This window comes from Lasioglossum baleicum, chromosome 4, assembly GCF_051020765.1.
Source record: "Lasioglossum baleicum chromosome 4, iyLasBale1, whole genome shotgun sequence".
Taxonomy (NCBI): Eukaryota; Metazoa; Arthropoda; class Insecta; order Hymenoptera; family Halictidae; genus Lasioglossum; species Lasioglossum baleicum.
This window is the reverse complement of record NC_134932.1, coordinates 13593595-13619879: the sequence shown is the minus strand read 5'-3', so window position 1 is coordinate 13619879 and position 26285 is coordinate 13593595. Positions and strand designations below refer to the sequence as shown.

The 26285-nt window shown below is 42.9% G+C and overlaps 4 protein-coding genes and 1 long non-coding RNA gene across 9 annotated transcripts in view; 2 read left to right on the top strand and 3 right to left on the bottom strand.

The window, feature by feature from the left end:
* Nucleotides 1-26285, bottom strand: part of Stumps (DBB domain-containing protein stumps) — a 76371-nt gene that overhangs the window by 29396 nt on the left and 20690 nt on the right. Inside the window, exons 1-5 of one of the 2 annotated variants that reach the window (XM_076422719.1) lie at nt 14060-14200; nt 7186-7238; nt 4597-5059; nt 3530-3742; nt 3178-3449 (exon numbers count right to left, since the gene is read on the bottom strand). In XM_076422719.1, the coding sequence (XP_076278834.1) occupies nt 3178-3449; nt 3530-3742; nt 4597-5059; nt 7186-7195 (958 nt within the window). In that variant the 5' untranslated portion in view covers nt 7196-7238; nt 14060-14200. Of the gene's footprint in view, nt 1-3177; nt 3450-3529; nt 3743-4596; nt 5060-7185; nt 7239-14059; nt 14201-26285 lie in introns of those variants that run through there. The other variant, XM_076422720.1, reaches the window with a different exon arrangement.
* LOC143208369 (uncharacterized) lies at nt 14740-16076 on the top strand. Its single transcript, XR_013008896.1, has 2 exons — nt 14740-15275; nt 15369-16076. It is a non-coding gene; the product is annotated as an uncharacterized LOC143208369 (long non-coding RNA).
* The window catches only part of LOC143208351 (prolyl 4-hydroxylase subunit alpha-1-like), a 214685-nt gene continuing 203768 nt past the window's right edge, over nt 15369-26285 (bottom strand). For both annotated transcript variants that reach the window (XM_076422738.1, XM_076422739.1), the window contains one exon: nt 15369-26285. This exon is cut by the window's right edge and continues 23234 nt beyond it. The gene's annotated coding sequence lies outside the window, so the exon portion shown is untranslated.
* LOC143208364 (uncharacterized) overlaps nt 15369-26285 on the bottom strand; it is a 30274-nt gene continuing 19357 nt past the window's right edge. The window contains exon 3 of the mRNA XM_076422776.1: nt 15369-26285. This exon is cut by the window's right edge and continues 18696 nt beyond it. The gene's annotated coding sequence lies outside the window, so the exon portion shown is untranslated.
* The window catches only part of Jdp (DnaJ domain-containing protein), a 14407-nt gene continuing 10187 nt past the window's right edge, over nt 22066-26285 (top strand). The window contains exons 1-2 of one of the 3 annotated variants that reach the window (XM_076422771.1): nt 22066-22270; nt 23923-24067. In XM_076422771.1, the coding sequence (XP_076278886.1) occupies nt 23984-24067 (84 nt within the window). In that variant the 5' untranslated portion in view covers nt 22066-22270; nt 23923-23983. Of the gene's footprint in view, nt 22271-22606; nt 24068-26285 lie in introns of those variants that run through there. The other 2 variants (XM_076422770.1, XM_076422772.1) reach the window with 2 other exon arrangements.

Below are 26285 nucleotides of genomic sequence, written 5' to 3'. Positions count from 1 at the left end.
TATTTTTCGAATTATTTTTCACGATCAGGTTTATTCGAAAGCTTGAATTTCAATTTTCACGATAGATCTGAATTCAGTTTTATTTGTATATATATATATATATGAATGTTGGACGTGTTCGGCCATTTTTTAGTGTTTAGAGCATAGACATATAGAGATAGACTGCGCGGCCTGTACGAAGCGCTGAAGCCCACAATGGCGGCAAAAAACAAAAATAAAACATCAATAAATACATCAATTAGAAAGAGAGCGCTATGGACCCCGACTAATGCTCTCTCTCTCACTCTTTGTACCGCGCGCCGCCATTGTGGGCTTCAACTCGCCCATAAGACGGCGCAGTCTATCTCTATATGTCTATGGTTTAGAGAAGAGTGCAGGCGCTGCAGGTTTGCCGGCGCATTAGCTGGAATTGACTCGAAATCGAAATCGAAACAGGGTAACAGACTGCACTCCGTGCATTTGACGTCCATAGAGCGTAGTGACGTTGAAATTCTTGCTTTTACTCTTTGCGACGCGACAGAGCAATGAATGCTGAAATCTGTATCGTCGCGTCGCGTAACCTGCAATTTGCTAGCAACTGACATAAAATTGCTTGTAAACGATACTAGTTACCCGCAACGAGGCAACGATCTCTCAGCGTGCAACTGGAGAAACAATAGTACACTTGTCACGCAATCTGTCCAATAAACTGGCTCCTATACAAATCACAGACTCTGGACGTTTCTAAACCAATTTTGACTGTAAAACTTGTTCGGATTAAAACGGAAAGAATAAACATTTCAACAACTGAGCTATGTTTCACTTGACTTTATGCCAAAAATAAATTCGAGAAATACGAAGCAGTGGAAACTAAAATATTATGTACGAACTTATTCAGAATAAGAGAACATGAACATGTAACTCGCGCTTGCTTTAGAAAATTTTAATCTTGCACGAAGATCCACAGTCTATTAATCATGATTAGACTGCGCGGATCTTTAAAATTTTCATAAAATGCTGGAGTAAAAAATTTGACAGAATATACTATGATTTTTATTTATTCCAGACGAATTTCAAGATACCACTCCAGTTTCTGAAAATTCGTCTACAAAAATTGCAAATTGCATAAACATCCGCAAGTCTAATCATGATTAATAACATTTCCTTGCATTTGAAACATTTGCACAAATCATAATTGCACGGAGATGCACAGTCTATAATAAAAACTCTAGCTACATATGTTCTATAAATCACGAACCCTTGAAAATCAATTTTTAGATCCCGCTTCGCATTCGAGTGGCGTCGCGACGCTTACGATCCGGTAGCCGGTGGTACGTGCGACTGCATTGATCATGCTCGATCATTTCGGAAGCCCCGGAAGGCCCCGTTGCCAATTAATCAACTAGGAAAGGGACGCGCGAGACACGTGGACGACATAATTTCCAGGAGCCGCGAGCGGATCACGTGGAATTAATGTGTTCTACGGGCCCGAGAGTCAACGGTGGATCAACGACGGATCACGTAACGCCGTAAATTTTACGATATGTCCCCCAAGTTTCGGCTGGCTCGATCGTCCATAGATCGGAAAGCGACGATCGTTCCACGGAATACTAAAGATACTGGGTTTCCGGGGACGTTTCCCTCGTGTCGTTCGCACACGTACACTCGCAAAGCCTGAGATTATCTGCGAGCCGATCAAAGATCACCGGATATCCTTTAGGACCGCGATTTCCTAAGTCGTTTTTCAAAAACAGAACTTCTCGCTTCGCTTCTTCGTTATTCTACAATTTCTCAATCGCTTCTCTCGATCTCCTCTTCTCAATGTAAGCGTATAGGACTGAAGTAACTAATTTTAGTAATTTTAAGAACAGTTTTATTGTCCGCGTACTTTTTAAACGAGTATTGTAATTCCAAACACGATGAAGAATTCCGAGGAATATCGAAAATATATTACATTCGATAGCAATTCAAATATGTTGCGCAAGAAACTAAACATGATTTTATTAAAGTGCCCTGAAGTTTTTCACCCTTTCCGGCATTTTAAAATGAAATTCCTGAAAAACCGGGGTCGCCGTGCCGGAGAGAAGCTGTCTGCGGACTGCAGATTCATAAAAATGCATGGACAATGTTAAAATTTCCGTCGCCAAAAGTGAGATTCAATCGACTGGGGTGTCTGGACGTTCCGAAGTCATCGAGTTACCCCGGTTCGAGCAATTTCACCCCAATTCGAGAATTGTCTGAACCCATGGGTATACTCTCGTGACATGAAAAATCGTCGCGGCCGGAGTGAATTCGATTCGACGTGTCGGGTTTTGGTCGTTCTCGTTCGAGTCGAGTCGATCGAAGCTGGTCGTTCAGTCGGCTCGAATTCGTAACGAGGCTTTTGTACGTGATTCGGACGCGGGCGATGCGGGCGTACAAAGCGGAATCAGGCCCGTGGGAATGCGACCAGCAGTTGTTGCATTCGTTCGAGTGCCTGGGATAATTACCGTCCCGATTGATCGACAAGGAGGAAAGAATGGACCGCGGATTCCTAATGAAAATTGCTGCGGAGAGCTGTGTGAGAATCAAACGCCGACTTTTCCATCACTGATCCATTGGTCAGGTCCGAGATGATTTTAATTTCTTTATGAATTCTTCGTCAGCCTCCTTCTTTCAAAACTGTCGTCAAATATTTATTCGAAATATATCACGTTGTATTAGATAGACGACGTCTTTAAATGTTGTCTAACAATAAAAGTTACAAATTGATCATTGTCGTTTACAGCGATAACATCTTTTTCGTAGATGATAAGAAACCAACTATCGGATTACAACTGTTAATCCGAGAAGTCTTTCAAATAAAATTGCTGAAGCGTTTGCATAAACAAATGTTCGCAGACTGCGGCAACACAGAAATCTGTCATTTGATAGGAGCCATTCGTCCCGTCTCCAACCTCTGACGCTGAAAACGTCGAAACACTGTCACTGATTAATGTAGCTGCGCTCTGCGAGACTCGGAGGCGTGGCTAGAAGAATAATTAATTGATTAAACCTGACGCAGACTCCTGCTCCCTTCAAATGGCAGACCATTTACCTTGTCAACAACGCCAGCAGCAGTACGAACAATGTAATCGTGTTCTCTTAAATCAGGGCAAGTGGAACTTGCTAATGTTTGTCTAGTTGTTGATTTGTCTAGTAATTTGTCTAGTCACTCACCTTTGCTGGATGAACTTCGATGTCTCCTGCGCCTTGTTCTGCTGCAGGATCTTCCTGCTTTGTCCTCAACACCATCGACAGTGTCTATGGGTGCAGGTGGTGCCATGGTGTCGGGTTCTACCATGGCAGTGGCGTTGCGAGCTTGTCTTTTGGCAACGTTGTCTTTGGAAATGGCTCCTCGATCTTTTCCGAGGAAAGTGCCTATCGAATGTCTTCTTCGACCTGCTGCCGCTGATCCTGGCGCAGGTAGCGTTGAGGAGAGGTTGTAATACCTGAAATGTGTTAATGATCTCAGTATTTGATGATCGTGAAATATTCGAAAATGTTCTTTTAGTTTTATTCGATTACTGACCTAGCATCGTCAACGCCGATGAAGACTTCGCTGGAGTCAGCATCATCGTCGTCGTCATCGTCGTCGTCATCGTCGTCGTCGTCGTCGTGACGATGACTGTCCCTAGCCAAACCACAGTACACCATGTCGTTCGAGAGCAGCTCGCTGGCTGACTTCAGGACTGCTCTGCTTCGACCTGGTCGTCTTCTGTCGTTCTCGGAGTGGGAGTGAGACCTGTTGGTTACAATGAATTGTTAGACCTCTTGGTTAAACGTTATACCTTTCACTGTTCCTTTCGTTGTTTGCTTGTGATTATTACGTTATTTTGAAAAATCTATGGTAATAATCTATGGTAAGTAATCTATGGTAAGCTAACAAGTCACCCTTAATAACGTAATCTAATAGATTCATTTAAGATTGCAATGTAAAAGAAAATTTCTATGCTTTCTTTTGGTACAGCACAGTTACTGAAAATCCTATTAATAGGCTTCCGGTGGGTAAAGTGTTAAGTATTATTAAATATTTTCTTCCGACCTAGAATATTTCCATTGCATTAAGGGATAGAATCGTTTTTCCAGGATTGCATGCAGCTGCGCATGTAGCTATTTTCAGAAAGCTGCGACAGCTACATGTCGCATGATTACATGATTAATAAAACAAAAAATAGGACTTTTAAGAGCGATCGCGGTCTAGATTGATCTTTTATCTAGCGGTTTTGACTATTGGAAACCTCTATCTTCGCATTATCGAGAAATGAGAGAGCGCGCATTCCGCACCCTTGTAATCCTGGAAACGAGTCTATCCCCTTAACATGTTTGCACAAATCAATATACATATAATATTAGCGAGTAAAGAATGGACATTCAGAGAAATTTTGAAATATTTTTTAGAGGAACATTAAGAAATTGTTGAAAGAAATACAGTAAATGGGTAGCCGGTTGTTGACTACACAATAAGGGTTAAATATTTCTTTCGACCTAGAATATTTCCATTCTGTATGATTTTTCTTCATTTTATGCGTACGAGAAAGTGAATTCCAATTGAAATAAAAATAAGAACTGTCTAAACGGAGAGGTGAAGATACGCACCTGTGAGGCAGGTAGGGTGAAGGTGGCGCAACATCCGACGGCCTGGGGTCGCCCTTCAGGAACTGCTGAGTCCTCTCGTTATCAGCATTGGCGCTGACCGACCTGAACAGGTTCCTGAAGCTTCTCCTCTGACAGGCTCCACCATGGCTTCCGTTTCCATGAGCGGTGCCATTTCTGGACAACATGGGGAGTCGTTCCTCGGTGGGCGTCGACGGCGTCGATGCACCGGAAGCGCTGCTCCTGTTGCTCTCCTGATGCATCAAGGTTGTACTAGCCGTAGACGTTGAAACTATGCTTGCCGAAGACGTGGCGCCCATCTTACAAGCCCTTCGACGGAACAGGGCCGTCAGACCCGTTGGCCCTTTAGTTGGCGGTGAAAAAGCCACACTCGTTGTCGACGTCGCCGGCGTCGCGGTGCTCGACGACGCAGCCCCGCTCGACAACGAGAAGTACGAGGGGTTGTCTGTGAACATACGGGCCCGAAGTCATAGAGTCTGGCCAACTTGATCACCCGAGGACACTTCCAGCTTGGTCTAACTTCACCAAAAGATCATAGATCTTTTTCAATTCCCTCGAGTTCGAATACGAATTTCTGCAAGTCCTGTGACTGTGATGTTTCAGTCCAAGATATTATTTTCGTGTGAACGATGGCAGGGTTTATTCATTCTCATCCCCAGAGTCACCAGACCCCCAGATCTCCGTTTTAATCAAACGATTCTACGATCCCCAGCTCGTTGCAAGAGAAAACGTGCCCTAACTCGTTCCAGATGTCATCAAAGTCGACTATGCACTTTGTTCAAGTGCCTTCAACACAGGAAAATCAGAAAATTGTGTCCGACTCCTTCCTAGAGCTATCAAACCTTGCACTACACCTCAATCTACGCAGTCTTGTTCCAGGATATCCTCGATATCCAGAACGAACTTCTAATCAACAATTCTAGCTTCAGATGTGAACATACTCAACAGCTATTCAACAGTTGACTAGCTAAACGCTGAAGATCCTCTTCAGCCACAAGGTTCAATCACGAAATATAGTATGTATAGTAGCCCAAGCTGAACAGGACATCAGGGATCCTCTTCTATCACAACGTTCGAACACAAACGAAACTGGTAGCCTAAATTGTACTGATCAAGGGACGTCGGCTGTCCTCTTTTTTGAAACACTGAATCACTCCTGCGGACTATGGTTCTGGAGAACCAGATTAGGAGTACTGGATAAAACAATAGGTTGTTCACTTGACTAGACGAACACGAGGTCCACCTGAGACTGCTCGGTGCGAGATACACAATGTCCATAGGACGCCATCCATGAACGATTCGAGCGGCTAGTGGGGGGATGGACCGGACGTTGTATTGTCCCCACCCCATAAACCAGAAGCGAGGAACGAGGCAGACGTACACGGCACCGGAAGTTCGCCAGCGTCGCTCACGATCCACGCGTTATTACTCTTCGAAGATGAATCGACCTGGTGCGAGGAGCTGCCGAGAGGAACGAAGAGGAAACGGTTTCCTGTGAACGAGTTTCACCGGCCGCGATAGGGAACCCGGCTTGTGAAAATATTTTTGGAAACAGACGACCTCTCGACCCGTTTCCATGATTGTCAGCTGTCCCAACAGAGGTGTTCCGCTGGGACCTCCCTGCGGATCGTGGAACCGCGATAGGTCTGGTCCATTAGACGCTTCGAACGGAGCCTGGGGACTGGGGACCATGAAAATGATCCAAAACAAGGTTTAAAGAATTTTTAACGTCCACGAGATAGAACTTCTCGAGATGCAAATAAGTGTGTTTTTTGAAATTGAAAATTGAATCGGCAAATGTTTGGAGAGTGTCGGAAGGGGATCACAGAAGAATCCGTGAAATTTGCGTGGTCGACAGGTATTACGTGATCGGAATGTGAGAATCGAAAGGAGAACGGTTCCCAAGTACGTTGGTCGCGTACGAATTCGTGTCTCGATTCACCGATCATTGATCGAGATCTCTTGTCAGATGCCACCTGTTTTCCCTGCGCTCCACGAACGTGTTCGAAAACTTAAGAAGCTCTTTCGGAGCGGCTTAAAACGGCGAGAAGATCTCTCGAACCTCTTTCCCTTCCATCGAAGCGCGAACGCAAGCAAGCAAGGAGCAAGTTTCGAATTTCGTACTCGGAAATCAGAAGCCCAACCAGCCGCTGCCTTTCTACTCGAGAATCCATCGAGTATCCTGGAAGTCGGAAAAAAGACTTGAAAGAGGGTACCGCGATGGGGAAAAGTGTCCACCCCTTTTTCGAAAATGGATTCGTTGGAGAAAGCTCTTTTTACGAATCAGAAGATAAATCGTGGAATTCTGATGGGAATGTGTAAGGAATTTTTTTTCAATCTTTTCGAAGGATGGCGATCACGTACCAGAGGGGATACAGAACGTTTTCGACAGCGTACGCTACTGGATCCTACGAATTGGAGAAAACGAGAAACGCATCGACAGGGCGCGGGCGGTACATACTGTAGCATGATACGTGGTCGCGTGATTATGCGTGAAACACGTGACCCGGGTGCGAATGCGTCCTCGGTATAGGTGGGTGTCGATTGGACCAAGAACAGGTAAAAGCTTACCGACTGCCATGGTGACCCGTTGCACGAGAAACCGCTGCTAACAATCCGACAATCTGAAACAGCAAAAAACAGCATTCAGTTTCAGTCACCGATGCAATCGCGAACATCGCTTCATTCGTTAAAACAGTATCTTTCCATTTAAACCTTGCGAAACAAATAGACACGCTAAATATTAGGTTGTTCCAAAAGTTGGTTTTCGATTCATGCTCATAATGGAAATTCATGTTAGGAAGTACTAAAACATTAACATAAAGATCATCGCATTGTTTGTATTCATTTAGCAACATTAAACGAACACATTCCGAAAAAAACTTTTCGGACAACCTGGTATGTACATACACACAATGCAGAAACAATAGCAATTAAATTTTCTAAATCAATTTTTACATAGTTGTCAAAGAAATGCCCGAACCGAAAAAGGAGGAAAACAAATTGTTAAGCCTGTTCACAATTTTTTCTCGGCTGCAGTCAATCAACGAGCAGGATCGATCAATCTCCGTCCGTGCCCGTCAATTTTCTGCCGAAATGTTCCACCGAAATGATTGGAATTACATCCCCTGACAGAAGCAAAAAAAAAAAAGAATAAGGGATTTCTGGGGAAAAAAAGGAAGCGAATTTTCATCTGGATCGTACTCGCAGTGTCTCGATGTCTCGATCATGGCCCTGCTTACCACCCCATCGCGATGCTTTCAGCGTCAGTTTCATTCATCGCTGAAAATACGCACGAATATTATATTTAGCACGGATGCAGGGAGACGCGTGTCGCGCGACAGCCACGACAGGTTTATGGTGGCATGGTGGCGGTACGGGACGGTGGCACGGGGTGAAGGGGGATGGGATCGGGCACGGGCCGTCTCATTCACGTTTTATCTACGCGATATTGGCCGGAGATCTCGGGGCTTCCGTTCATCTTCAACCTTTCCTCCTTCATTCTTGAACAAGTGCCGGAGCGGCGCGGTCGCTAGTCTCGCGATCTCCAAATGGAACTGTCCCTCGCGAATTTATCTCTCTTCATAACTTCCCGCGGTTTATACGCGGCCAGCATATTTTTTAACCCTTAGCACTCGAACGGTGAGTCACAAGCAGAGTCACCACTAAAAATTACTGTACCATTATTCAAAACATTGTTTACATTATTAAATAAATATATCGGTATCTCATCAATTACTAAACATTTGGGTTATCCTTGGTTCATACTATGTTTTCATCGACACGGTGAAATCATCGACAAATGTCTTCATCGACACGGTTTCACCGACACTATTCTATTTGTGTAATTATTGTACAATGTTGTTATGTTTTGTAGTCTATACATATATATATGTACATAGATTCGTAGCATTCGTTCTGTTTATTCACATTTTTTATATGTATTTACACAATTATGTTTGAAATTAAATAAAATATTATGATTTTTCATTCATTTGTGTATACCTATTAATAAAGTTTGTTTATTTGAAGAAATTCTGATTAACAAAGTAGCAATACAAACTTTGCTCTAAATAACAATGCTTTGTAATTCTCTTTATTATTTATTATACACGTAAGTAAATTGCGTCGAGAACATAACAATGATAATAACGATTAATCTACCTTAGCAAATACGCGAATTTGGTGTCAGTGGAAATGGATGAATTCAAACTTGTCGCTAAAGACGGTCTGTCGATGAAAACATTTGTCTACGATTTGACCGTGTCGATGAAAACAGTGTCGGTGAAATGGGTTGTCGACGAACCAAGGGTAAGCCAAACATTTAGGTATTGTACGAGGTGTTATACATATCAATTTCATATCCATAAAATGAAAAAAATAATATAGAATGGAATTATTCTAAGTCGGAAGAAATACATATTGAATTTTCGTGTTGAAGTAGCTCCGAGCGCAAAGGGTTAAGCTTACTTTTCTCAGGATATTTTTTGCAAGTTTGTCGGTTGATTTTTCTGAACGTTTTCGATTCGAATGAAAAAAATGTTGATCTTAAATATTTTGTGAAAATATTAAAAATATTTGAAAGCCGAAAAGAATGGTGCTAGACATACGCTGGGACGGCATCGTAACTTCCACTGGCATGCTTCAGCGGCACGATTCGACTTTGAAGTGTTACCTTCGGAAGTATAATTATTCCCCGACATGCCACTATAACTTTCCACGTGATAGTGCTAAGTAAATGCGCAACTGTGTGTGTGCCTGCATGCACCTCGTTTGCATCCACTAGAAGAGGATGAAGTTGCACAGGTGCATGAAAACCGCCCATTACGCCCGGTTCCTGAATTTTCGAACAATAACGGCGGGATTCTCGAAACTTGTAGCGTGACCGAACATCACTAGGAATTTTCATCGTTCTCGAATATTGTATACACGGAGAGTATGCACAATATTCTCGTAACAATGAAATTGATGAAACAATTCGAGTCTAATTTATTCTGGCCAGAGAAGCCACTTAATTTCGCAGAGAATTACGAATTTAATTAAATTTTATAGTGGAGCGACGCAACGCCCCATCCCTCTTCCAGTATTTCGTTTTTACTGGCTCTATCCGTTTTGCTAATACACTATTTTATAATGAAGATAATTCTGTTTTAATTAAGGACGTCTATGTTCAGAGAAAATTTCTCGGGACATCCTGAAGAGCACGGTGTCCCCTTACTTGACGGGGAAATCCCGAGGATCGGTGTTAATCCTTCAACTCGAGACATTTAAAAGAATCTAATTAGATTAGAATGATCTCTTCTTTTGCAACATTTAGTAAGCAACATTTTATCTTCCTCATTTATCCGTTTGGTCCTCTAATTTTTGTCCCAGGTAGAGGTAGAGACGTAGGGACTAGGAATTCTTGTTAAACAACCAGCAGTTTTAAATTCTTGGTATATTTTGGTTTATAAAGTTTCTAGAGGAGTATGTTTTTTCAAGACACGCTGTTCGTATTTTATCGAATGTAACTACTAACACGAATTAGGAATTTGGGTCAAATAAACGAAATGAACTTCTTCTTGGACCCTGAGATATATGTACATATTCTGCTTGCCAGGGGAAATCCCAGATACCAAGGACGTGTCTACGATCTTCTGGACCCTGTGCAAGTCCCTCTTCAATTCTACATAAGTTATCCCTTGACTGCGGATTTTTATTCATAATGAAAATTGCCATGAATGTGTTACATAGAGACATTTATTTCTACTAATTAATACAGTATAGTATCTCATCTAGTAATTTTTATTACATACTCACTAAATCCTGCATCAGGCATGAAAGACACACGATTACAGTTTCACCGTACCGTACCGTAAAAACGTTTACAGTCTAGGGCCTAAGGGTTAAGATAGCAATAAGGGGTGCACCAGAGAAAAACACGGGTGTAGAAACAGATCCGTTCCTTCGAAATTTCTCGCTCGAATTCCACTATAAGAAGCTCTCGGAGCTTCTGGTTGATGCAGCAACCAGAGTTGCTACTATTTTCGTGCGGCTTCCGACGAAGACGGAGAGTCGTCGAGAGCGTGCCAGAAGCGGACGGAAGAGAGGGAGAAGAAGAGAGAGTGAGAGGGAGATCACTCTCGGGTTATCGTTCCCATGAAAGCTCAAGCACTCTGATTTACTCCCCTGTCCAAATGGATCAGCTGATGGGACGAATCACGGCGCGGCGGAATGATGCCCGAGCTTCTCGTCATCGACGCAATGTTGCTCCGTTGCTACATCGCTACGTTTCGCGCTTCAAGGCTTCTCCTTCTTTTTCTTTTTCACTTTACGCTACCTTACCCTCCACATCCTTCAGGGTTTTAATTTTAGGGTAACAGAACAACCGCAAGAAAAACAGAATTTTTAACAAACCGACCGAGCCTTCAAAGTAACTGGCACATATTGCCCTATAAAAAAGACTTTTTATACGCATCTTTATAATTTCAAGTATTGTGATACGAAGGCTCCTCGGAAGCACATTCTCGCCGTTGTTTGTTAAATGGTACACGTCTGCCAAGTTTCGCCGAAGCTTTGTTGAAAGAAGTATCAAAATATACAGTCGAAACGAATTCTTAAAGCATTTTTTAAAAAAAATTTATCATCTCAGAAAGAGACGTGAAAAGGATCGTGTACATGTACTATGTGTTTCGTAAACGGTTGTAATTATGGTGCGCCTTTCTTAATCAGGCTCAATTCGGAGCAACGTTATTAGAAATCGTTGAATGCTAATCGCAGTTTGTATCAGTTGCCGCAAAAACATACGATCCCGTTTAAAAATACATTGCCAAGCGTTGAAACGTTGAAAGATACGACCTTGAAACGACAGCGACCTGCCAATCACAATATGTATTTGCCACTTCGACTTAAACGACTTCATTCGATGGAGTTTCGTCGCGTTGTCCAAAACACTTGACACTTTTATTGCGATAATTAGATCCCGCATTGGACTTGTCTTGACATCGCCAATCTACTTTTAATTGCCAATATTGCTGGTCCTCCACTATTTTTTTCCCCTGTACCCTCTAACAAGAATAATAAAAGTCGTCGTCCATTTATCATTTACTACAAAAACGACGATTACATCTAAAAATAGTAAAACTAATTATTCGTTTGTCATTTTATCAATTTTATTGTGTACGTTCTTGCGATTATACTTTTATGAATATTTTCCAGATTTAATATGAAACTCGCGATTCTTCCCAGAATCGAATCGGACAAAAATGGCATGATATCGCGGAGAGAATTTCGCGTTTAAATTCCTCGTCAAACAGGATCACTGCATGCGCCGTTTGAATAGTACAAAACGGCATTTCGAGACGCGAGGCGGCGCGGCGCGGGCTGGGATTTCCGCAAAATGGATCCGCATGCAAAGCAGTCGAAACACGTTTCCTCGCCGTTCTATTTCTGCTTCAAGGTGAGAAAGAAGTTCACCGCGATGGTGGGTCAACCCGAACCGCGTTTAACTCACGTACCAGATGCACCTGCCCTTTTTTCCGAGACGCGTGTACTTACGAGAGCCAACAAGACTAAAAGAAGAAAAGAGAAGCAAACAGAAGAAAAAGAAAAAAGAATGCATCCTGGGCCGATAAGCGCGCGTGCGACCCCTTGACAAGCATGCACGCGTAAAAAGCGAGAACGCGTGCACGGCTCGTTCCTTTGAATGTGCGGATCGCTCATTAACATGAGACACCGTAAATTAAGCCGATCCGGAAATCAGCGAACCATGAGGACGACCTCGTTTCCTCCCTTTTTTTTAATGGATCGTACGCGTCGCTAGTCCAAGTGAATTTTGAAATCGTACCGCTCTACATATTTAAAAATAATATTTCTAGTCCAATCGACGCGTCATCGATCGCGACGAAAATCGATCGTGAAACGATTCGATCGCAATATACAGGTTACCTTTCCATTCGTACGCGACACGCATTTTTAAACGCACTGTTTGCAGCTTACGCAATCGATTGGCGCTTATGGCACCGTCGTCGTCGCGGATCAAAGGACCGCGTACACACGTTCAATCGAATCGGGCGACACCCTTATCAAGGTCTGCCAATAGGAGTCAAACTGTTATCAAATCGTCATTCGAAAATGAAATAGAAAAAGTAAAATATGTAGGTACGTAAAAAATCTGTATCATCTCTTAAATTATTCAACAAATTTATTTCTGTGGGCATATATACATTATAAAGCATATACATACGTTAAATATTTGGATGGACACATTCTTGTTATTTTTACACAAAACAATATAAAATACTCATACTAGTTCTACTATCACCGAGAGAAATCACGTGTAAATTTTTCATCTAGCAAGAGTCAGATTAAAGTACAATCCCCAACTTGCACTATCTTCATTTCCAGGAGAAATCATGCGAACAATTTTTTAATCTTGCCAGAGTCAGATTAGAAGTACAATCTGTGCCAATGAAAAACGAAAAAAAGAACGACGAGGAAATCGCCGAGAAAAATAAAGGGGGTTCATCAGAGGCTCCCAGCACGAACGAAAAACCAGTGGACATTCTCGTTATTACAGTTCGCGATGTACGAACGAAGGAAAAAAGAAAAGGGGAGTACACGCGCACGCAAATAGGACTCGCATCGAGGTCGGAGTTTGAAAGTCCGAAACGAAAACTCGAGGGAACGATTTTGCGCGGTTCGCCCGAGCGCGAGCGCGAACGTCTGGTTAGGTTCGGCTGTCAGGTTCGATCTATTAATAAACACGGTGGGCCGCTCGGCTAATTCCTAATGGAATATTCGTACGGTTTTCTCGGCTCGTGGACGCCTTAACGGGCAATGCAACGAACACACGCGAAAAATTTGTACTCGATTCCATTCGAAAATCTGGTTCGGGAATTGTTGATATTTTTTCGGAATTAAATTGTACCAAAATTGGCACCTTAATTAATTCCAGATAGAAAAAATTGTACGGTACTTCAATTATATAATAAAGCTTATTATAATAGCTTACACAATTCTACAATATAAGAATACAATATGTTGTACATATGTAGGTACCTCTAATAAAATTGAAGGAGAAACGATTCCTTTTCCCGAAAGGCGACAGTCACCCGATCAGCTGATCGTCCCCACACACGACACACGTGCTCAGCGCGCGTTCCTCGCGAATAATATTCCTCCCCGCGCACGCGAAATTATGCTCTAGTTTCGGGGAATACATATTTCGCGTTGCTCAGCACCGACGAAAATAAAGCCGTCTTACGGTAATCGCTCGGAGCCGAGGAATTTCGATGGGCAGCAGATATTAACGTTCATCGAACGTTTTCTTTGAAAATATATCCGGAGAATTATGTGAATTAAAATCGGCGAGTCTAGCAACAATCGCGAAATAGCTCCCTCGAAATCTGTGTGTACTGTATAGAAAAAGCAATCACCCGAAAGCAAATGTTGTCGATTCGCTCACCTTATACAGTATGTAATCCTATGGGAGCGATTCGTCGGAGCAACTCCAGCGACTCATTCTTCCCCCATTTTCTGTTCAAGTCGCCGATAAATCCTCGAGCACGTAACCGTAACGACCTTAAATCTTCCGTAAATTTCCCAGCGATAGTTGGCCAACTGTTTTATTTTCTCGAGGAACCGTTGTCGAGCTCTACGAGTGGCTCTCACTCGATCAATCAGTCGGAGGACCCGGTCGCGCGATTAAGTCAAAGCGTTTCGTCGGAAATAACACTCAGCATCGCGAAAGTTTTTGTTTCTTCGCGGCGAGAGAGTGCATCAAGGGTTGCATTGTTCGTCGCCCTTTCCTCCTTTCTCTGCCCCCACAGAAGCGATAGATCGAAACGGAGCGATACGGCTTCGAACAGTCGAACAGCGCTCAACGACGTTCCCATCGACCACTGCTTCGTCTCTCGCAAGAACCTTTCTTCGTCAAACTACTGTTCAACATCACTTTCTTTTCCGCTAGAACAATTTCAACTTGGTCCCCTCCTTCGGTTTAAATTCCAGCGAGTTTTCTTTCGGGAAGTGTAAACTCGAGAACCAGAGTTTCGGGTCTCTATCTTTAGATAACAGTCTGCCACAAACTTCTGTTCAAACAACTGTTGGGAAATGTTTATACGTCGATCGAAACTCTTGGAGCAATTCTTCAGCGTATTCTTCTCTCGATCGAAGGGGAAGATCAAGGGGGACTTGTGAGAAAATCTATTTTGAACTGTCCGCGAGTGAAATGGTGGTGAAGCGTTCTGGCTCTCGCAATTCTAATTTCTTGTTTAAATTGTTAACACAAGTGGGAACCGAGTTGAGTTTGATCTACGTAAAAATTCTTTCTGGAAGTTCACAGTGGCTCCACACACCCCCGCGACCGACAACTTCGACGACAGCAGCGCACTAGTTGAAAATATTTTCCTCTTCAAACCATTACCAATACACGTATCGTACGAAATCCTTATTCTTGATAACCACAGGTTAATCTCTAACTTCTTCAAGGAACCGAAGTCCTCACGGCACGAAACAAAACTGAATCAACACTCCAATCGAGTCGGTACATATCAACAATCCTACGATACCGGAGGTCACGATAATCTTCAGGTGGTCTCTTCCCTCTTCAGGTTCTATTTGCATTCAAATGCAGGCAAACGCGGTTATTTACCACTTGACAGTCTTCGAGTTTCTTTTTTGTAAATATTCTAGTTCAGGTTCTATTTGCCTTCAAACACAGGCAAACAGTTACCACTTGGCAATGTTCAGCATTTTGTTCTTTTTGGTTGCAGATGTTTCTGACGATGAGTGTCGCGATCGAATGATCTTCGCGATCGACGGGACTCCTCGTGTTGTTGCGAACCGGGGTTGGAAGGAGGACCGGCGCGCATACACGGCCCAACACTTCACGGAATACTGACAAGTCAGGGCAGAAGAGGAGCCCGCGACGATGCCATGTGACCGTCATTCGTGCTCTCCTTCTCTTCTCTTCACTGCCACCACCCACGCATCTGGCAGTGCCCGAAGAAACGCCCATATGCGCCGCGCCGGCAGCGTTATTTCGAGATAAACAAGGAGGGCCCCGAACCAAGTAAAAAGGGAGACACCGGGGGTTTGTTCCTCTAAACTCTAAACTCTAAAGTCTAAAGGCGAGAAACACGCGGCCGATACTAAATATAATTAACCCTCGACGTTCTAGAGTCGAGAACCTAACCGCCATTGGCCGGCCGGGCATGGTGGAACGGAACCCCATGCGGGGACGTTTTCGACCAGGAATGTTACTTATTTCGTTACTGATAAATTGATTGTTTCGAAGATCGGGAAATTATCCTGGCCCTGTTCTCTGTATCCGAGTTAGAAAAACTTTGGCGCACTCGCTAAACAGATTCTGTAAGTTTTTGTAAAACACAATGTCCAATATTATTTCGTGTTTTAAACGAATATAAATATGAATGCCGACGGGTAAAATGTAGAGCTCTCAGGAAATGATTTTGTTCAATTTCATCCATTTATTACAGAGGTCTGCACAAGAATTTAATTAGCTTTGCTTAATAAATGGCAATTAAGCTGATCTTGTTATATCGCTGGCACGTGTTCAATATGGTAAACAATATATTGAATTGCCTCAATAAATTGAATTGGTAGCTAGCGATTATACACGCCCCGCCGACGCGACGCGACGCGGCATCCGTATCAAAGGAAGAGACGAATCGATTGAATTAATTTTAATTACATCCGTTGTAAGCTTCATTAATTCTTTACATTTTAATATTCGACGTCGTAATCCCTTGTCATTTCTATTATACTAACGTTTCCGATCAAACTAAAACATCTACCTACAACTCGTATTGTATACGAATGATTTATTCGAAATGAAAATTCCACACGCGCGTCCAAATGCGTGAAACATGTTGAAAGATTCTATCCAAAATAATACCATTTAAGTATGTAATATTATGATTATGAATATGAATACGTTAAAAAGAATTGTACAATATTAAATACGTTCCAGCTGAGGTAACTTATGACAAACATTTTTCGGCAGATGACCGCGAGGAACGTATCATAACCGTTCCAGGACCAAGGAAGCCATTTCTCCAGCGCGAGAACGAGAACACAGCGCAGCGTATCCTAAAGAAGAAGTTCGGAAAGAAAAAATCGGGCTAAAAAGGCTGAAGTAATCCTTGAAGAAGAAGAAGCACTTGACGAAGAAGTGGAACGTCGTTCGTGCACGAGCCGCTGCAAAGATTTCTTGTTGGGGTAAGGTTAGTGCCGCGCGCGTGCACGGTTGCGTGTCTGTCACGCATGTGCGTACGGAAACAGAGCGGAGCGTGTATTTTCTCCGGCGAAAAAAAAAGCGTTTCCTTTCGGAGCAGAACACTGTGACCCCTTCGACGTCTTCAACATCCCCCTTTATCGATCCCCGCGATCTCCGGCCGATCCACGCCGCTATAAAATGCAGATTTTTTGAAATAATATCACGACGGGTCCGAGAACATGCAGCACTGCAACAGGAAAAGGACCATTTATCGCCGAGGCGATCCTGTTCGCGGCTTGATTAACAATCAGCTGAACCGTCTTCGCCAACGACTCCATTGTTCGCGACTTTTCGCCCTGTGTTGACGCCTATGGCGGTTCGCTGCGGTGTTGCCGTGTCCACTAACGTTTTAGGCGGTTTAGGTGGTTTTGGAACGTTGTTTTCGAGTTTGCGAAGAATTCAGGGGCTTTAGAAGGTTCTACAGAGGTTACGCTATTTCTAGTCTACGAGAGAGAGATAGAGATAGAGAGAGAGAGCGCCTGCGGCCCTGTTTTCCAGAAATCGGCCTAATTAACCCGACTTGATTAATGCGTGTCGTGTACAATGGAAATTCGAACCCGTTTGAGAGTCGAACGCTTTCATGTGACATTTAGTGGACATTTCTGCGTGCACCGGTGGATTTAGCTGCGGTTAAGTGTGTTATGAAACACTCTGTATAATTCTCTGTGGTGCTTGTGGAATTGACTCGCCGCGCCGGCGATAACAATAATTGAGGCGATAGCAGAAACAATAAGAACATTCATAATCCTGCTTTTGCGTACTGCATGTCCCTTTAATTAGTCTGAGGTGAATTTTTCTTAATTCGGATATTCCACGGATGGTAATAAAAAGAAATATTTGCAGGAAGTAGGTCGGTGGGAACGTTATTAAAAGTTCTAAGGAAATACGAACGAGAAAGCAATTATATTTACGATATCAAACTCGACGAGTTCGTAATTGCGCCGTTAGATGTGACATTCAGCATCTTACACAACCTGGGGTAGTAAACAGGCCGTATAATATACAGGCCGGATGTAAATATCGTTAATCTGTTCGTACTTTGTACCATGGTAACCGCGCAGATCCTTCGTATTCCGTATTTTCATTAGAGTTTTAATAAACCGACGAACGAGCTATATTTACCTCACCCAGACCTTTTGTCTTATTGATGCCGACAGCATACGCCTGGAAAAACTGGCACATCCCCTATAGTAACCCAGAAATATTTTTAGAAAATATGTAGACCTTTTTGTTTTTAAAGATTTTCTATATTCGAAGGGGTACGATCACTAATCGATCCAAGATGATCTATGAAAGTACGAATTTGTTTTATTATAATCTGGAAGATTTGTTCTCTCTATCGTGAGAATATATTTTGAATGTATATGAATTTTTATTATTTTGTAATTTATTCAGGGAAGCTGAAGACTCGGCTAATAGAGCTGACATGACGGCGGGTTTTCAGATAAATTCTGTGAATTTTCCTTTTACTCCAGGGTAGCACCGCCGTTTATGTACATAATTAGAATTGCATCAGGGTATTTTCGTTCCCGTTTCTGCGATTCGATTCGCGATGGGGAACTTTCCGAGGGATAACGAGGCGGTCGAGGTGAAAACGACGCGGCGGGATTATTTGATTCGAGCGGACCGATAACGGATCAAAATAGTAAAAATTCCATTTCACGGTGAGTGTCGGGTGGGGTAGGGTGGGGGGAGGGGGCAACCTAATTACCACGCTTGCTACGCCGTAGAACGCTTACTGCAGTAGGTATACTACCTCTGCCAAGGGAATCGAAGGTGGTGTTGCCATTGCGAATGCGAGACTCGTTTCCCGTAATCATCCTCAAACGTCAAACACATTATCCACAACAAGAAATAAAAAAAGTCAAACTAAGTAAATACTCCATGTTGTAACTCGTCACCCGTAATGTTCAAAAACATCAACTTTTAAAAGAATATTCACGGTTAAGGAACAACAATTTTTCACCAACTGCTAACGTTTCTGATCAAAAATATCATTAGTTTATGTCCTGAAGTAAAGTTTTTGTAAATTTTAACACAAGCTGGATTGTTTGAAAGGGACTTTTTTAATTAAAAATCATGATAGTATGAAACGAATGAATATATGAAGAACTCCATGGTCAGGTTAATGTTCAAAAAATGATTAGCACGCACTGTGCAAACGATTACCCTTTTTACGTCCACATACAACTGCTCGTACATTCATTAAAAAATAATTGCTATTTATTTTCGCAAAGACACACGTAACAAAAATTTGAAACTTCTCGCACCGTTTATTTTTTAGAGCCTAATGCACAATAAACATTGCATAATGCAGAAACAGAGAGTGCGCGATAAGTCCTAGGCATAAGTCACGGTGGCGCGACAGTTACATTCTATTTTTTGGTGAAGTAAGAAATTCCGGAGCAATATAACACGGTATCCAGTCGAGGGACAGAAGGTATAAATGATTTATTGCAAACAGCTGTAGGATCGTCGTCGGTTCCGAACGTGGCCCGAGTAAAACATAAGATGGAGGGGAGAACAAAGGCGAAATGCTGGAAACGGAATGGTTCTCCCTGAATTCGTCGAAACAGGCTAGCCCTGTTTCTGTTACGAGGGCCCTGGTTTCTTATGAGGCCCTGTGGCTCGCGTTGTCACGTGCCGTTCGCTCGAAACCTAGGGAAATGTGACCGCTCGCCGATTCGCTGGGCTCTGTGCGACGCGGCGCGACGGTGACATTTGGCCGACACGTGTTTCACACGTTTTAATGACGGTCCCACGACTTCCGGCGATCTCTGTCCGCCCTCGCTCAGTAACCCGTCATGGGACTATTGCGAAAATGAATTTATGAAGGTGCCTCGGACTGGGACCAGGGAAGTGTAAACTTCTTACCTGGACGAGCTTATTGCACTTAAAATCTGAACATCTGCACCCTACTAATCGTGCTATATCTCAAATTGTTCTATGAATATATGTATACTCAGCATCCTAAACAATGTACAACAAATTAAAAAATAAATGTTACGCGATCCTGTGAATTTCATAAAAATCCTCTTCACTCGTTTATGCATTAACTAAGCTGTAGAGTATAGGATTTACGTATTTACCAGAAAAAAGTCATGAAAACAAATTCGAAAGGCTTAAAAACATGTATAATGCAATTTCACCGATGTGCTATATTCAGAATTATTGTAGTGATGAAAAGTTTAAATGGCAATATCTTCAAAGTGAAAGGAGGGTAAAAGTGAGGAGAACCAGAAATCTGAATGGAAGAAGGGTTTTTTATGAATGGGGAGGATTGTTATTGTGTCGAGTCGTTTAGGTGAGTAGTGGACACGCGCGAGAGCTTTCTTGGTTGAAAAGCTCCACCTCCGTGTATGTCGGAGACAATAGCCTTTAACAGCTGTAGGCAGAGGTACCGATAATCAGTGTCGTCTTCGACGGAAGCGAGACGAATGTATAATGAACTCACGCATTCAGTCACGTTTTTCGCGTCTTCTTCGGCCGCCCTCTCCTCCCATAATCCCGCGGGGAATTTGAATTTCTAATGACGTACGAGGCGAGGCGAGGCAACGCGAGGCGAGGATTATACAGGAGACGCTTGGCTCTTTCAGCTCGGCTTCGCCTCGCCCTGCTCGGCTCTGTTCGGTGCGGCTTCCTGACTTCGACAAATGTGTACCTTCCACTCGCGTCGAATTAAACCGAGTGGCTAAATATTTGCGAACCGGGACACTCATCGACGAACGGTTTCGTTCCGTCACGGAGGACTTCTTCCCTTCTTCCCCTCTTCTCCTGTTCGCTACGATTGCCGACGCGTGACAGGTTCGAAGGAAATTCTCACGATATATTCTACCTGTCGATGTTTGTCGTGTTGCATCCTATTTCGGATTTATGACCGGTCCAATATCGTTCGCGCGGACTAATTGCTTGCAGGGTTGGCTGAAACTGTCGCGTAATGATGTTATATGGTAATTATAATTATCATAAAAGCTAGGGGAGAGGTGGCATGAAACGGGCACGAATTGAAAGCGCCATTGTAGATATCCTGAAGGTGGGGGATCTAGTTATGTATTCTCTTTTATTACACTGTCCCATTCATAAATATCAATCTCTACAGATGCTAGAACCTCGGGACGCTTCAAGAAAATCGCGAAAGTATTATATAATTTTCTTGGTAACGGTAATTCTTAACAATTATTTTCCAGGAGACATCTGCATCGCCGGTCACGACTGCAAGTATTTCGAGCTCATGATCGAATATAAATTGAGGCAAATTGAGTTTGCGGACAAGATGATCGGATTCGTCCGGAATACATTATTCGATCGATTTTAACTTCGGCGTCCGACGCGACGCTCAGGAAGCCATTGGAAAAGTAGCCAGTTGCTGGATGTGTCCTTACCGGTGACGTTCGCGAGGATATTTTTTCCCTCTGTTTCCGCGAGGGTGAGAATGAATTTTATTTCGCTGGAAAAAGAGAAAAAAGTTGATTCCCGCAGACCGTCCCGCTGGCCCTGTTTGAAAACGAGCTCGTGAAATTCAGTTCTCCGCGCACGTTTCGCCTTCTGTCTACCCGTTTTCTTCTTTTTTTCCACGCGAAAAACTTGAGCTCTTTTCGGGAAAACATTGATATTTCCGCGGCGTTTGCCGTATTCAATTCGTCATGAATTGAGAATGATCGAGACGATAGCAAACTGTGCAGTTTCTATTTTATTCTCGAAATGAACGGTACGTTCGAACATAATTTGCAACGCGGACCCCAAGCCGATTCCGATTGTAATTTTTCGAATTCGTCTCGTGTTTCGCTGCCATGGAATTTTTGGCATTTTTCGGCTCGCTTTTTTTCAGGGAATTCTTCGTTTTACGCAATCTAGCTGCACTGAAAAATTACCTATACAATTTTGTTCGCTTGTTTGCTAGACTATGAGTCGTTTTGCAAATTCGCAGTCGTTAAGATAAATGCTTAAATATACCGCCTAATGTTTATTTTGAGCTGACCAAAGGTTCCTAGACGATAGCGTATCGTAATTGGTGTCTTTTTTTTATTCGAGCGATTACGAAATTCGAAAGAGCGATAAATGGGGGTCATACGATCATAATCCAGATCCACGCTCGACCGGTAACGTCTCGAGATAGCATTCGAGGTCACGTGGCCGCAAGTGAAAGCCACAAGTCTCTGGAATCTCCCGCAATCAAGGCGCAGTATGCGACGACATTAATTCCAGTCAGATAGCGTTACACACGGTGCTCCGTATTCTTTGACAGTTTGTTCGCAGTGCGAATGAAATTTTTCGTTATTCGTGTGTCGAATTTCGTGTCAGTGTTCCCGTCAGTGGCTGAAAATGAATGGACCGTCGATCAAAATCTCGGATAGTCATTAAAACCATCTGAGATAGGTAATTTAGGGACATATTCGTGATAATTTTCATTGATCACACGATATCAAGCGAGCTGGTCCCGCAAGGATTATTTGCGTTCCCATTGGAAATATTAATTAGCTTCGATCCGACGTTTAATTACAGAAAATTGACGCGATCAATGACGTCGGTAATATACATAAATCCGAGCGTCTTCGATTATTACGTTGCGAGAGGTTGCGATTTATAACGAACGTGTTGTGTACGAAGTTTTAATCAAAATCTTGTATGCGTCGTAAGTATGATTTTTAATTGTAATCGGAGAGTCGGCTGATGTTCATTATCAGATTATTAACGTTCAACGAGTCTCATATTAATTTACGATGTAATTCGGCCTCCCTGTCGAATTTATCTTCATCATCTTTCGTACAATTAATTCAATTAAGCTATCTCGTTGCCGTCCAATGTTTTTGCATTTCAAATGTTTTCGAGAGGTGAAATTACGCGGACGACTGCTGCCTCGAATATTTTTCTCAGCAGAAGAACACGAAATTCTTGTCGCTCTTTATTGAAATGTTCTATTCTCTCCACTTTTATTCCGTTATATGTATTCTGCTACACACTTCGTCTATACGTAGGTACCTACGTATACCCGTTGTCAACAAAGTTTATTCAATTTGGTTCGGTCCGCTTCGCTGCTACAATTTTCATATATGTGTAGGCACATCAACCAGACCGAAAAAAAAACATTGTAGAGTCTGCAATGCAGACCAAGGTCGCACGAGTGATTCCTGTAGCCGATAAAACGAACAAAATTCCATTCGGATTTTCGCGAATCGGGATCTTCGTTCCCAGAGGATCGCGAATTTCACCTTCCATTGGCGAGATGAGGTCTCCGGGAACTCGTAAAACTATGTGAATCAATCCGTCCGGTGAATAAAATGAAAATATTAGCGATCGTTTTCATTATTCCTGGATCTATGAGAAAATACCAAGACAATAATTCACCGGCGCTCCTTCCGGTCAATTTAATTTTAATAAAATATTTATTGCAGAGGTGCATTTCGTAATTCTTCTTCGTAATTTTCTCTTCTAAGACATTTTCGGGGATAAAGATACGGCAAAGAAAAAAAAAAGGAAAAAGGTGATACGGAAATCTGTTTGGTGGAAGGTAGGTAGGTATTGCGCTGTATGCCGGTTCGTGTGCAGGTGGATCCAAGTGCGTGTAGACTGTACTGTAGACTGCTGTAGACGTTAGGACTAGGATCGACGGTTTCGCGACGCTGTTCCATCGCGGCGTGGGGTGGTGGCGGTGGTTAGGTGGTGGTGGTTGGCTGGATTGCGCACACGCGCGGGATTTCCCGGGGAACCGGGTCTTTCCGGGTCTCCGACACGGTTTTCCCTCGTACGGTTCACTCCGGCGTCCGACGTGCGACACGGCAACAGGTGACGGGAACCGACTCTCTCTCTCTCCGCGGAAGATCCTCGAAACAACCAGAAGGATCGCAGAGAGTGACTGGTGACGGTGACGGTGACGCGGCGATCCACGCGTCTTAATCCGATCCACGCGCGACCACGTTACGCTCTCTAATCGTCAGATTTCGTTGAGAAGAAATCCCTACGACCGACCTACACAAACCGGCGCAAAAGGCTGTCTCTATCTCTCCTATCTCTTTGTTGTTCGACGTTAGCCACTCGACGAGGAATTAGGGGAGGATCCGTTTCCCAAGGGAGCAGAATTACCGAGGGAAAATGAGCGTCGAGGACGCCATCAATTATAAGCCCAGCGCCGAGGAGGATTACTATGCTCTCCTCTCGTGCGACGAGAACTCTACGGTGAGTTTCACATTTTCGTATTTTACATTGTTTTATGGGGTCATTTGCGGCATTGTTTTTTCGTTGTTTTCCTTGGGGTGGGTACATGGGTTGATAGAGAATGGTAATTCGAGTGTGTTTTTGGTTACGTAGTGGGTGCTTGTTCATTGTAATTAGCGTGAGTGAATGGTGAAAGGGAGACGTTTCGTAAATCAATCCTTGTGTGACGAGTCTAAAAATTGGGACATCTATGTTTTGAGAATGAAATTGGATCACAGAGTTGACATTCAATTCTGAAAGTGGTAATTAAGTTTTCCACTCGCGTGCAATGTACGCAAACTTTTGGTGTTCAATTAACCCGTACGTTTCAACAAAAAATTGCAATTAAAAGGAGAGGTGTGCCGAAGGGTTGGAGGGGTCAGAATTGTTGCGTAAAAGTAAACAAATATATACAGGACGTTTATAAAGAGAAATGGAAATGTTGTAGAGTGATTTATTCGTTGATCAATGTATCTGCAATTCTAAATAAATCATTGTCAACGATTTCTCAATGCGTCCAATTGTATTTGTGATTATAATTGCCGTTGTCGTTCTCACGTATCTCAGTTTAATTATCTAGGGTTAAGAGGTGTGGGCGATCATTTTCCACGACTCACCCTAACCCCGATGCGACGATAGTCAATCTAGTCGGCGACTCCCTTGATTTGACATTCACCACGAGCTGGAGATTCCTCTACGCTCGACGAAGCTCGCGTATCAAACGCTCTTCGAAGTTACGCTCGGTTAATTAGCCCCAGTGTCGGCCGCGTCACAGAAGGATAATTCCATCAGCGTCCGACAGAACTTTAATCGTCTGGAACTGGCTGAACTTTTCGATTACTATCGACCGACACCGATGTGGCGCGTGTCTGGACTGGTAGTTCGTGTTGCAAAAATACGGACGTCGAATTATCCTCGTTAACGCTTTTCAATCTTTCTACTCCTTTTCTCTCCTCTCTCTCTTTCTCTCTCTCTTTCTATCTCTCGTTTTTTTTTAGTCGAAACCAGAACGCGATTGAAGCGATTAAAATCGCAACGATTCGATTAACGCGTTGATTGCACCTGTGACCGGTGTCAGAGAAATTAAATAAACGATTCCCTTCGAATTACTCTGATTATTCCGCTGTAATGAAATACGTGTCGATTAACCCGTTGTCCGCCGATGTTCATTCGCACGAAATAATGCGATTCTCGCGACATTTGTAAGGTTGTTGGAAAAAGGGTGAAAGAGACGAAGATAGTAAAATTCTGTAGTCTTGACAGAATTTGTAAAAGTGTATGAGGAGTAAGAAGTTGGACATTTCGTGGATTAATGCGATGCTGGCAAATTGAGTTAAATAGTGCAGATTGGTTAAGATTGAAATTGAAGATGGAATGTCAGATTTTTGCGAAACATATAGTGTAAGAAGTTGAACGTTAGTAATGCGATGCTAGGAAATTGGGTTAAATAGTGCAGATTGGTCAGGATTGAAATTGGAGGTGAAACGTCGGATTAATGCGATATTGCTTCTCAATGGGTTAATACTCGGCACTGCGAGGTCGAGGATCGCGATTGTTGTAATAAAACGGTTCGAAATGGGCAGCGTCTTCTGCAATTACCCAATACTGTTCGTTTATCTTTGTCGCGTTGATAAACGCCTCGTCGTTCCTCGACCGCGGTTGCAAACGAATGTTGCAAGATTTCCTTCTGACAGTCCTTCTGATCAATTCCTTTTACCAAAAGTTGATCATTTTTGACATACACATTTAGGTATAATAAAATTGTTCGAAACTTTGTTCATTTTCGATCTTTCTCTCTTCGCTTATTTTCATCGGCATTGTATCAACTACGGAGAAATTTCTATTGCTACAGGTAGATTAAAAATAAATTATTTTCCAAAAGTCGTTTCGATCGTACACATTTTCTTCTCGAATTTCCACACGCCTCCAGACGTTGCTGATTACAGAGAAAACATGTAAGGCAAGTGTTGTATTTGGATGAACAATTAGGAAGCTTTGTTTTCAACAGAAGGAACTTTGGATGGTGCTCAATATTAGCGGTACGTGAGAGGGTCTTCTATAGTACTTGTTTCACCGTCTATAGCACATGGGTCCACGTTTCGGAGCGTTTACAGAAAGTTGGAAGTCCGTGGAAATAATATTTATCCCGAAGTTTCGAGAGCACCGCGTAATGTTTGAACTTGAAAGACGCGAAAGTTGC